General features: G+C 29.7%; 1 protein-coding gene across 1 annotated transcript; it reads left to right on the forward strand.

Annotated features, from left to right (window-relative positions):
• The first annotated feature begins 8,590 nt into the window (after positions 1–8,590).
• Positions 8,591–10,117, forward strand: LOC132713027 (uncharacterized). Its single transcript, XM_060695465.1, has one exon. It carries the CDS (start codon positions 8,591–8,593, stop codon positions 10,115–10,117), a length of 1,527 nt encoding a protein of 508 aa, XP_060551448.1.
• The last annotated feature ends 3,653 nt before the right edge of the window (positions 10,118–13,770 follow it).

Below are 13,770 nucleotides of genomic sequence, written 5' to 3' on the forward strand. Positions count from 1 at the left end.
AAAAAGGAAAACCGCATAATTTTTAAAAAAGGGTCTGGGATGGGCGATACAACAGACAAGCAGAAATTAAAATGTTTTTTGTTTTAACGGGAAACTATATAAAGTAGCCATATCAAAACCTAAATGGGCCCCGCGGGTCCATTTTTTTCCCCCTTAAAAAATAAAAATTTTAAAAAGTGCGGCCCTTAAAAATCTTTTAGAGAATGATGTTTTGTTTTGAACAACTTCATTCCCTTTAAATTTTTATTTGCGATATTTTGGAAAATTAAAATTAAGTAAATACATAATTAAAAAATAATACCCCTTTTGCTTCCCGGGTAGAATTTTTTACTAAAATAGAAAAATTGGTTTTTCTGTTTTTGGCAGAAGCCTTTGAAAAAGTGGTGTAAAAATTTATTACTAAAAAGTTTTTCTTTTTGTGCAAATTTTTAGAGAAAATTTTTAAGAATAAAAAAACCCGAAAAGACGAAAGTTTTAAATTAAAATAGTTAAATAGATAATTTAAATTAAGGGTTTGTATTTTTTCCTTTTTTTTTTTTTAAATGTTAAATATGTTTGCCCTTTTTCATTATCTCTTTATGTTTCCCCGACTTTAATTTATTCCCAGTCCGCAAGTATTTGTAAATTTTTGGGCCCCGGGATCACGTTTTTCCAGATTTTAAAAAAATATACAAAACGGACCAGGTTATTACGGAAAAAACAAAATTGTTAGGCAGTTTAAAATGAAAAAATTGATCCAGGGCCCTATTTTTTTAAAAAGCACCAAAAAGACCAAAACTCAGTTCCCAAAAGCTATTTCAAAGGTCAGATATTGGGTTTCCGGGGTTGGGGTTAAAAACAGGAAATTTAAAAGCAAATTGAATAAAAGAAAACGCCAACCTTTGTAATCCTTAGAGGGCGAAAAAATAAATTTAAAAAAAATAAAAAAAAAATAAAAAAATAAAAAAAATTTGGGGAATTTTAATTTAAATTAAAAAAAAAAATTTCGAAAAAGGGGAAAAGAACGTTTTAAAGTTGTTCCCTATTTTTTTTAATTTAAACCCAAAATTTTATAAACTCTAAAACTTAAATCTGGATAACCAAAAACCATTTTTAAGGGTTAAAAGTATCCCTTGTTTGGGAAAACTTTTTCATTTCTAAGAAAGTTGCTTTGTCCCCTTTTTGCGCATTTTTGCGTAAGGGGAAAAAAAAAATTTAACGGTTTTAAAGTTTAAACATTACTTTTAAAACTTTTAATTTAAAAGCATTTTCATGTTTTTTTTGTTTTTCCCCCAAAAAATAATAATTTGGGATGAACCCTTAAAACGGGTTTAATACCCGGGGAAAATGAAAAATTTTTTTATTTAACAGATTCTAGAAAATGTTTGGGGGTAAATTTTTCCAAATTTGGGCAAAAACCCCGGGGACACAACATTTTCTTTTGGGGTTTTTAAAGGGATTCCATTAAAAGGGCGAAACTTTTTCCAATTCCAAGGTAATAAAATTTTGGAACAGCCCCGGGCCTTTTTTTAAGCAGGAAAAAAAAGGGAATTTTTTAAATTTTTAAAAAACCCCTGTTTTTTTAAAATTAAATTTTTACACAAATTTTTGTATTTTTTTTACCAAAATTTTTTTTCGTTTAATTTTTACTTTTCCAAAAAGGCCCTCATGGGAATTTTTCCCTTTCTGTTTTTGGACAAATGACCAAAAGTGAAAATTTCGAAATTTTGTACTGTTTTTAAGGGTTTTAACCAGTAAAAATTTTTAAACAAAATACCTTCTGGTCCCCGTGGTTTTATTTTCTAAAAAAAAATGAATAAAAAATTGGCCCCGCCCATTTTTTTTCCCCCGATTCATTCTTAAAATTTTCGACGATAGGGCATCCCCCCAAAATTTTTAAAATAATTTTTCCCTTAAAAAATTTAGTTTATTTGCGAACCCCTAAGATTCCCTTTTTGGTATTAAATTAAACTTTTTGTTTAATAGTCAAAAGAAAAATTCCTCCGGGTTTCCCCCGGAAGTTTATTGTAATGTAATAAATTTTGGGGGTTAAGAAATAGAAAATGCAAAACAATTTAAAACAAAAGCAAAGGGGGAAAAAATTTTAACAATTTTAAAAAAAATGAAAAACGGTTTTTTTGTAACAGAATACAGGGGTTGGGGTTTGGGGACAAAAAATTCCTTGGGAAATACCCTCAAGTTTTTTCTAAATTTCAACCTTTTCAAAAAAAATGCGAAAATTAAAAGGGTGCAAAAGGTAGAATTTTTTGAGATTCAAAACCGTGTAAATGGGGGGTTTAAGGTTTTGTTTTGTTTTCCTTAAAAATAAAAATAAATAGTTTCATTTTGGTTTTAATTTTTTTTGATTTTAAGGGTTTCAAAAAAGGCTTAAAGGAAATTTTAAAAAAAAAGAAAAATTTCCCCAAGTTAAAGGCCCTAAAAGGGAAAAAATACAAACTTTTAAACCCCAAAAGGTAAGGGCAGTTTTTTTTAATTTTTTAACTCTTGGTTTTATTTTTTTTTTAAGTTAGATTTTTAAATTGAAAAATTTTTTAAAAAAGTCATAAATTAATTTTTGTTCGGGGTTTAAATAAAATAAAAACCAAAGGGTTTTTTGAGGTTTTTAACGTTTAAAAATTCTTTCCTCTGGTTAAAATTTTCTCGGCTCCTCGGGTGTTTTCGGGTTTTGAAATTTTTCCAACCTTTAACCCCACCAAAAACCCCCCCCCGTGGGGGATTTTATTATATTTGTTTAAAAACAACCCTTTTCCTTTAAAATTTTAAAGAAAAGACTTGGACTTTTGGTCGGGGGCAAAATGTCAAACAGTTTTGGCAAAGGGGAAAGGTTTTTTCATTCAAACCGGGGACGTTTAAGTATCCAAAGATAAAAGTTTAAAATTTTTTAAGATCATTTTAAAAAAAGGAAAAGGGTTAATTTTAAAACCCTTTTTTTTTAATAAATTTAGGATCAAAAGTTTTTTTGGAAATTTTTTAAGATGAAGGGAAATTTTTTCCGTTTACCCCCCGCAAATTTTAAAAATAACAAAGTAAATTTTATTTTTTACGAAGAAGCGGAATAAAATTTTGTGTTTTTAATTTCTTTTAAACCGACTTAATTTAAAATTTTTTAAAAAAAAATTGCTAAATTAGTGACTTAAATCTTTTCTGTTTGCCACAAAGGCCCAAAAAGTAAAGGGTTTAAAAAATCAAGGGGGGATATTGAACCCAAAAAAAAATGCATTTCACCTTTTGGTCCGGTAATTTTTTCTGGGGGTTTTAAAAAATTAATTTTTTTCCCTTTTTTAATTTTTTATAATTTTCTTTTTGGTTTTTAAATGGAACTTATTTAAACCGGGAAAAAAAGTTGGACTTTTTTATTTGGGGTGTTAAAAAAATTTTTTTTCCCAAAAAATTTTTTTTAAAAAAAAATAAAAATTCCCCCCCGTGTTTAGTTTCCCCTGATTTTTTAAATTCATTAAACAAAGTATTTTTTCCCCTTTCTTTTTATGGGGATTCTTCGTCACAAAACTTAAGTTTTAATTTTTTTTTCTTAATTTTTTTGGGTTAATTTTAAAAGTATTTTTTTATATTTTAATAAAACTTTTAAATTTGGAATTTTCTTAAAGACTTTTTAATTTAAAAATTTTAAATGTAGGGCGAAACCCTTCTTTCCCTACGCAGATGGCGATGAGCGACAAAAATTTTTAAATTTCCGGTTTGATTTTCATAGCAACCGGACTGCGTTTGTAAAAAAAGGGCTTAAAACCCCAAAAAAAACAAGAAAAAGGGGGTTAAAAACTTTTAAAAGTTTAAAAATAGGTTGTTGTTTTTTTATTCTTTTATAACCCCGGGTTTCCCAAATAAATAAAATGGGGGTTTTTTCATTAAAAGTTGAGTTCGGTTGATTTACGATAGTTTGTTTTGGGGAATTTTTTGGGGTTTTTGGCTGGGTTTTGAAAAAGGTTTCCAAAAATATTTTTCCCAAAAAAGGGAAATTAAGTAAAATGGAAGTTAAGGGGCAAAATAAAATGACCGGGTTTAAAATACAAAGGGAAACCCAAAAAACCCCCCCTTTTCCCCTTTTTGGGGAAAACAAACGTAAGGTTTTCCAAAAAAGGCCAAAAAAATTTTTTTTTAAAAAAAATTAAAATTAAAAAAATGTTTTTGTTTTTTTACCCCAAAAAAAAGTTTGTTTTATTTCAAATATTTTTGGAAAAAAATTGTTTGGGAAAATTTATTGATTACCCCCCTTCTGTTAATTTTTTTTTAAATTTCCCCCGCGGGGTTTTAAATTTTTGTTCGAATTCTATTTTTATAAACCCCTTAAAGAAAAAGGTTTTAACCCGGGGAAAATAAAATACGAAACCGCAAAAAAAAATTAAAACCCTTTCAAAGGCCCTTTAGTTTAAAATTTATAAAATGCTAAATTTAAAAGAAAAATTTTTTCCAAAGAAAAGGAAAGGGTTAAATCCCTTTTTGGGCAAAACAATGAAGGGGGCATAAATTTTGGTTTCGGTTTTAAAATTTTTGAAAAAGGATTTTTTTTTATTAAAATTAATATTTTTAATTTGGGGGGAAATTTTTACTTTAAAAATTAAAAAAATTGAAAAAGTTTTTAAACTGAGCACTTTTTAAAACTTACTAAACCCCCCAAAAAGGTAAATTAAACTTTTTTCATTTAAAATTTAATTCCTTACCTTCTTTTTTATTTTTTTTCTTAACTGTTTAAAAAAAAAAGCCCCCCGTGGGTTTGATTTATTAAGGAAAATGGGTTACCTTTAGAAAACAATTTGAAATTCCAGTTTTTAACGGTTGGAAAAATTTTATTAAAAATTTATAAAAAAGGTTTGGTGAGTTTTAAATTTTTGGGAACTTTAGTACTTCCCCTTTTGAAAGAATTTTTTAAAATAAAATATTTTTTTTTACAAATCAAGAAATTCCTTTTGGGCCTTGAGCCCCCCTAATAAAAACGCATTTTTTGTTTTGCCCCAAAAAAAACAACCCAAAATCCTTTTTTTAACAAGCCCCTAAGGAATGACACATGTTAGGGAATTGGGCCATCCCAATTTTTTACCTTTCGTCCCGATATTGAATGGATGATTTTTTCCAAAAATTCAAAAAATTGGCCAAAAAATTGTTTTTTTTGGGGTTTTTTTTTGGGGGCCTTTTCCCGTTTTAATTTTTGTTTTTTCGAAAACCAAAAAATTTTTTCCAGTTCTCTTTTACGGGTGGGAAATATTTTTTCAAGAATAAAAAGTTGTTTTTTTTGATTAATTTTTAACCCTTTTCCAAAATTTTTTTTTTTCAAAACCTTTTAAATTTCCCAAAAAAAAGAATTTTTTGCCAAATTTTAATTTCCCGAAACCGAATGGAAAAAACACCCGAGACATAAAAAAATAATTAACCACCCGGAATTAGTTCCCCAAACCCTATATTTCCCTTTTTGGACGTGTAAAAGTTGAAAATTTTTAAAATTTTTTTGTTTTGAGTGGGGTTTAAATAAATAATTTTTAAAATTAAAATTTGAATGAATTTTGGAAATTTTAAAAAATTTTGGAAAAAAAAACCGTTTTTAATTTTGGGTAAAAGAACCGAAACCAACGAAAAATATAATTTTAAAAGCTTTTGGGCCCCTTTAATTTTTTTTAAAAGATTTAATGCGAAAAAAATTTTTTTATATTAAAAAAAATAAAAGTTTTTGCTGGGTAAAAAAAAAAGGGGAGAAAAATAAATGTGATTTTCCCCGAGCTTTTTTAGAACGTTTTTTAAAAACCCTTTTTAAAAAAAATTTGGGAAACCGAAAAATTTAATAAATTTTAAAAAAATTTTAATTTTTCCGGTAAAACCCTTATTTCGCTTTTTGCGTGAAAAAAGAAAATTTTTTAATCCCTTTTTTTAAAAAGTTTTGGGTTTAATTAAAAAGGGATTGGGTTTAATTTTATAAAAAGTAAAAATTTTGAAAAGTTTTCTTGGGAAAAATTGTTTTTCTTTAAAAAAAAAACGTCAACCCCATTTGACATGTTAAAGTGTAAAGATGTAACATGTTAAAAGGAAAACTATTAAATTAAATTTTTAAAAACCCCGTATTGGGAAAAAAATCATGAAAAATGACTTGCTGTTTTGTTATATAAAAATTGGGTTTGGGGAAGGGCTATAGATAATTTCAAAATTTTTTCATTTGCAAAATTTTAATTTTGCTTTTACAAATTTAAATTTTTTCTTTTCAATGTTCCCCATGAAATTTTTTTGGGCAAAAAGGGGCAAAGTAGTTTAAAATCTTGTCCCCAAAATTTAAAATTTTAACAATTGAGAAAAAAATAAGCCGTTATTTTTTAGAAACGTTATCCTTTGAAAGTAAGTTAATTAGATTTTAACTTTTTTTAAAAAAGATTTCAGGTTTCCGGATTTTATTTTTTAAACCCCTGGGCTTTGTAACTACCATTAAAGGGGAAATTTTTGGGGGTAGGTTTAAAAATATTTGTTTTTAATGTTTTTTTTTAACTCGTTTTTAAATTTTTCTTTTTGAAATTTTTTTTATATAGTTTTATTTGGGTATGTTTTGAAAATTCCTTTTTTTTTCCCAAATTTTTTTTTTTAACAAAAAAATTAGCAAAATTTATAAGGGTTCCAAAAATAAGGTTTCAAAGAATCAGATATGTTTTTTTTTTTTCTTTAAAAATGAAGCCCCCAAAATATTTTAAAAAAAGTTTTTACCTCAGGCGACGGGCTCAAAAAAAAAAATAAATCAAAAATGTTACCTTTCCTTTTTTTTTAATATTTTTTTTTTTTTTTTGGAAAAAAATTTTTTTTTTTTTTTTTTTTTTTTTTAAAACCCTTTTTAAAAATTAATCGTATGGGGAAAAATCATTTTAAAAAATATTAAAAATAATTTGAAAAAATATTTTTTTGTCGTTTGGCAGTTTTAAAAATTTATTTATTTGGGTTTATATTTTTTAAAAATTTTTTTTTAAAAATTTTTAAAATTGGGGAAAAATTTAAAAAAAAAGGTGATTTCTTGGGTTTATCAAAAAAACATAAAAACAAACTTTTACAGGGTGGTGTAAAATTTTTTAAATTTAACTGTTTTTCAAATGTCGGGAAATGTTAAAATCAAATATTGGGGTTTTTTTCCCTTTTAAAAAAAGCAAATTTGGGCGATTTTTCAGGCATTTCCCTGGAAAATGTGGCAGCAATACCCTTTTTTTCCGGGGGAATTTACACAAAGGGGGCCAAAAGAGGGTTCCTGCAGTCCCGTTTTGGGGTAAAACATGTGTGTAGGCGCACGTAAACGAATATACTTTTGGGAAAACAAGACGAATGCGGGAGAGTTTCATGGTTTGTGCCGCCCAAAAGAATATGCAAAAAAGCTACGATGTACTACAAATACGCGGGGGTTAAAACCAAAGCATGGCCGCGAGGGGGTCATGTTGTTCCCCCGCAAATTTCTGGGGACGCTGCGAGTGTACATGCATAACCGCGAGGGGTACAATGCAGTGCTAAGAGAGTGCATGCAAATGTTGCGAGCGTATTTGCAGTGCTGCCCAGTGTACATGCAGTGCTGCGAGTTTTTTTCCCCTTTAATTTTTGCCCTTTGGGAAATTTTGGTTTTTAGCCAGAAAATTAACCCTGGTTTGTTTTTAAAAAATTTTGAAATCCCGCGGGGAAAATAAAGTATTTTAAAAGAAATTTTCCCAATGTACATGCAGTGTCACGAGAATACATGTAGTGCGCGAAAGAATATGCAGTGCCGCGAGAGTACAAAAAATATCAAAGATAGTTCATTGATACGGCAAATGAGTTTTTCTTTGTAACTTTAAGAAGATACCAAAAATAAATTTTTCGACAAAAATAACATGTCTGAGGCATGATGGGCCTTTAATATCAAGAATTAAATGATATCTTCAAGAAATTTTGTTTCGTATTATTCCAAATTCACCATGAGTACTAAGTGTTTATGTCTTGTGACTTTTTCAATAAAATAGAAACATTATGAGTTACTTATATGAATGTTTAAATGTTTTTGAAATATTTCACATAAAGCAATATAGAAACAATACTGTTATCAAAATATCCATCAGATCCTATAGATCAGAATCCTTTTAGCGGTTTTTAATATAAAAATCGATTTTGCAAAAAAATATAGATTTAGAACTCAGTCGTCAAGTTAAATTGTGTCAGCGACACATCTATTTCACTTACTGTGTATATATCTAACTTAGTGTTTGTAATTATGTTTTGTACAATAAACTTGCAGTATCATAACACATTTACTGTGGCAAATGGGCTAAATATATAAATTATTTTGGAATTGCTTCACTATAAAAGTTAGTTACATTACGAATAAATTCTTCTAATTACTTTTAACTAGAAACAGACATAATTTAAACCCAATGTTTAATACATGTTTGTGTTGTTTTATAGAAATGGCCGTATCAGGACGTAAACAAGTAGACTTGCTAAGATCATTAGCAGCAGGATCAGAAGAAGACTTTGATCACTGTTGTGAGCCGTGCCTTACCACAGGTCAACGTATAGAAGCTCACGGATTTTGTGGCATATGTCAGGAATACCTTTTGTAGTACCTGCCTAGATTGTCACAAAAAGGCAAAAAATGTCTAAGACTCACAATATACTAAGTAAAGATGAATTAGATAAGTCCCATACAAAGCAGCAATCATACAACGAATGTACAGAATTATGTTCAGCTCATAAAAAAGAAGTTATAAAATTTTATTGCCTCTCCCACAAAGAGCTCGGGTGCAATGATTGCATGACTTTACGCCACCGAACGTGTAAAATTGAGTACATACCTGATAAATGCAGAGGCATTGCAGATGGCAAGGAATTCGATAACGTCATGCAAAAACTCAGCGGAAAACTTAAAGAAGCAGAAAAAATCTCTCAAATGGCTAAAGAAAGAAGTAATGATATAAATGAATGCAATAAAGAAATAATCAAAGCAATAACAGAATTCCGAAAAGAAATAAATGACCGCCTTGATCAGATGCAACAATATGTTTCAACAACAGCTGAAGGTATAAAGACAAAGAATATTAAAATCGTTCAGAAGGTCCTTGAAGAATGTGCAAGTATGATTTCTGATATAAAAAGTCTGCAATCAAAACTTAATGTAAACAAATCAAATCATCAGAATAGTCAACTCTTCATTGACATGAAACGGGCTGAGTCTTCACTGAAATCAAATGAATTAAATGATGCAGAAAAATCTTTGATAAATACTAATATGCACTACTCATTTGAGCGGAATTCTGACCTTGAATCATTGTTATCGAAAACAAGGGTCTTTGGTGAGATTGTCAGTCATTCTTGTTATGAACCGCCAAATAAGATGAAATCTGTTGATCGTCTGATTCGGAAAGAAGAAATCAACGTTAAAACTTCATCAGATAAAACGGAATGTTGTATTACAGGATGTGCAGTTCTTAACACAAATAAACTAGTTCAAGCTGATAACTTCAACGATAAGATAAAATTGGTATCTATAGAGAACAGACGTGTACAAGAAGAGAAAGCTCTTGACTCAAATCCATTTGATATTGTTGTTATGTCTCAGGATCAGTTCGCAGTAACAATGCCGTTCAACCAAGAAATAGTTGTTATTACAACATATGACAAGTTATCATGTGTCCGCAGTATTAAAGTGAATAGGACATGCTATGGTATAGACTATAATCAGGATTGTTTTTATGTTGCATGTTTGTCTCCTTCTAGTGTGATTGTACTGAATACACAAGGTGATATCCTGAATAACATCCCTTTGACCTTTCTGTCAGGCTATGTCCCGTATATTGCTGTGAGCAAGGATTCCAAACTTCTGTATATCAGTGATTTTGGTAACAACAGTGTAGTGAGTGTAGCATTACAAGGGGAAGTTACAGCTACATATAAACATACAGATCTTAGAGGACCCTTGGGAATGCTGATGTTAGATGACGGGTCATTTCTTATCTGCAGTTTTGATAATGGAACAATTCATAAAGTCAACGGAAAATTGAAACAAGGAAATATAATGTGTAAAGGTGTAAAGTATCCCAGGTCAATATGCTACAGTGCCCACCATGATGAAGTCTTTGTTGGTAGATATGATAACAAAATGAATGTGTTTGGCACAAAATAAAAAATAAAGATACTTTTTGATTTAAAACTCGATGATAACTGATTGCAATTCATGGTTAAATGTCATTTAAAATTAATTTTATTTTTACCTTTTCACCTTTAAACACTTTTTTCTAAATATTCTAATTGGGCCATTTTCACGTAATTATGTTATGATCAATGATTCTGAGGTATAACTTTGTTTCACAATTTTTGTCGTAACTTCGAGTTGTTCATTTTTAGTTGGGACGTAGTCCCAACTAGTGCACTTACAAACCCGAAATTTCCAACCATACAGGGTAACGCCCACTGCTGTGACGTTTCATCGCCACTCTATATGCTATATTGTATTCTAACATATCAAAGTAAGCTGAATTCATAGTGATCACCCGACCATGACCGACGCATAACCGCCGCGAGTGAAAAATAGTGCTCTGAATTTCTGAAAACTTCGATTTATTGCGAACAGAAGTGGAGACAAGTAATTTATTTTTTGAAAATAATGTGCAATTGAGCTTGAATTACGGTTTTAGAAACGTAGCGGATATAATTTGAAAGGTCACATAATTCTACGAATGGGATAGTAAATTAATTGGGTCATAGTGCTTGACGGCTTGCAATATTTAACTTACTCATCCGCCTTATCATCACATTTTTTTGTATTATATTCCAGAATTTTTGAAAAAGACATTATTTATCGGATAAATTTTGTAGTTTATAATTGCAAAGTGGATATTGAAATAGAATTAGCCAGAGATGTAGATAATCTATTCGTCTCTGAATTAGCCGATAATTAGGTTAAATGAATCCGACAACTTCCGGTAAATTTTTCGACCTACTTCATCTTCACGAGCATAATTATCAGCCTGTTAAGCTCATAAGGTATGTTATAAAGCAAAATATGTTATGAATTTGATGACTAATAATATTAAGTTTATTTATTGATGCCAATTTGTTTCCGAGGACTAAAACTTTCGTAAATAATTTCGAAGTAATTTGGAGATCTCGAGTCTTTCGTACCCAAGACATTTCGATCATACTTAGACTGCAAAACCGACAGATTTTACAAATTGATATTACATAGATGTCTGCCTTTACAGGAAAACCGGCATATACGCCTACAATTTTTTGGTCTTGTAACGGCCGTTACGTCTCTACCAAATGGGGCACATTCTTGAATATTTCAGAATAATTTTATTTTGACCTTTATAAATTATTATATATATCTATTTAAAGTCTAGCCATTTCATTTTGGGTCATCATTTTACATTTTGAATAATTATTCTAGAAAAACGAAGTGCGCAAATGATCTAAAGGTTTGTACAAAGATTAGTGTTCTAAACATTCATCAAATGGTACATTTATCTGGAAAAAATATTTCAGCCCCATCATGACAAAATACCTCAATGGAACCCCTTTAAATTGAATTACACTTTTTTAAATGTATGGGTAAATTCCATTTTCAGTAGTTGAAATTTTTCCTCTTTTCTGATTAATCAAGCTATAGTTTCCCATTTATAAAGCCACAGGTTCAATGTTTTGAAAGTTGAAAAAAAAAATCACTGCCACCTTGATAATTGTTAACCTGAAAAATCTTCAGGCACTTAAAGGGATTTGAACCCCAGACCTCTTGATTACAAGGCAGACACACAACCATGTCGCGAAAATGTTAACACAACAGCAATACTGTTGGAAATGATCTATACCTGTTCTCAATACATGGTTGAAGTAATTTATCAGTGTTAATTAGACATTTTATATGATTTAACAATTTTTGACACTACTGATATTCACATTTTTTTCACAAATCTACATGTAAAAAATAGATATCATAATCAAATGATAGAACATTTTCTATTTTAGTGGTAATACTGTGGAGTAAAATATGAAGAAATATTATTAATATTTTTATTATCATAAATTTTTCAAATTTTAATTATGTCATTACATGCTGTACACAATCATATTATAGTGTAAACATATATATACATTGTATAGACACATATATACATTGTATATACCAGAGACGTTAAAATACATAAAATGTATTTATATGTCTCTGTATATACACACACTAAGAGAGTAGTATTAGATGATTTTGAAAATGAAATCTCTAAATTGATATTTTCAGGGAAATAAAAGATTATTTACTTTAATATTCACTTGGAAAGGCTGGTACATGTAGCTAGAAAAAAGTACAGTATAAGATTAAAGAAAGACTAGAAGATTATTACAAACAACAGGTACTTATATAATATTGAATGTATATTTCACAAACCAACCTGTTTTCCAAAAAAAATTAATGAAAACATGCATTTTTACCAGTGTCACCACGGGTCAGATTAACAGACCCATTCCCAGTGGCAAATAATGCCAAATATGCTTTTTTTCTTTTCCAAGTTTAGAAAAAAGTCATAAGTCAAAATTCCCGTTATCAAAGCTGACAATTTTTCTTCATTCCATTTCAATCCAATATGGTACCAGACAGATGATGTTCAAAAACACATTCCATTGTTAATTTTTTATGTATTTTTTATGCTTTGAATGATATACAATTTGTTGGATTAACAACTTTGTACATGGTACTAAATATTTTTCCCAATCAAGATGCAAAATTTCTTTACCCATTACTTCATGAGCATTTTGTGAAAAATGGCTGTTTTCATTGAAAAGTCTCCCGTTACAAGTTCAAATTGCTATAATACTATAAAAACTGCTTCAACACAAATCAAACTTGGCACAAATGTTGACTGGACCATTGCCCTTGCAACAACATGCTCAGACTTAAATTTTCTGTTACCATGGCAACGAGGGGACATCTCAAAATTGCCCAAAATTACTATTTTGCCTCGATTTTTTCAATCAAAATTGATTTCAAAGTGATGCCACTTCTCAATGGATTGAGATATAGTCAAATGCTTTTCAGCGTTACCTTATGATCAATCTGGGGTCATTTACAGCCTCTCACAAGTCCAAAATTTTCTTGGCATCATGCTTAGAGTGGTTTCACACAGGTCAGTAAGACCGGTGTACACAATGTACTGTCAGCACATATGTGTCAGAAAAATATCACAAAAAAGGAATTTAGTATTACTATGAGTATTTATTAAAGAAATTGTATTTCAAATTTATTTAAATAGTATTATTGAAAGTCATTTTGTATGACAGACACACAAATCTAGTGCTCTGCATTATAAATATAAGAAGAGACAAATAAGATAAGCATTTTTTTGCAAATTATTGCACTTCATATAATTTTTATTGCTTTTTTTTAAGGTGGACATGTGTCACTGTCAAGCGAATGAAGATAAGCATCACACTCGGTGGGAATCTCCAGTTTCCAGATGTAGTGCCGTATGAACACATCTGCGGATGTTTCTAAATTCAAAATTTTACCATGTCATGTTTAAATGTTGAATTCTGCTTAAGCCGGTGCTAGGGGGCGTGGACGGTAACTTGCACTTTCCAGTACCGTTCATGAACAGGCTCAATCAAACCGAGCCTGCAACATTTTCAATTTTGCCGTGTTGGGCTTTCTTTAGGGATTCTGTATTTATCTATTTTGTAGTGATCATAACTGTATAGGCACCATTAACACTTTGGACTAGTTGGAGTATTTTAGAGGGCTAGTCTGAATTGAATCCCCTGTCAATAGTAAAGGCCAGTCATGAACAT

Source organism: Ruditapes philippinarum, unplaced genomic scaffold (assembly GCF_026571515.1).
Source record: "Ruditapes philippinarum isolate M1 unplaced genomic scaffold, ASM2657151v2 ctg16538_1_1_1_1, whole genome shotgun sequence".
Classification (NCBI taxonomy): domain Eukaryota; kingdom Metazoa; phylum Mollusca; class Bivalvia; order Venerida; family Veneridae; genus Ruditapes; species Ruditapes philippinarum.

Bases quoted from the DNA above. Each gene is read 5' to 3' on its own strand.
- LOC132713027 (XM_060695465.1), top strand. From the start codon at position 8,591: ATGTCTAAGACTCACAATATACTAAGTAAAGATGAATTAGATAAGTCC.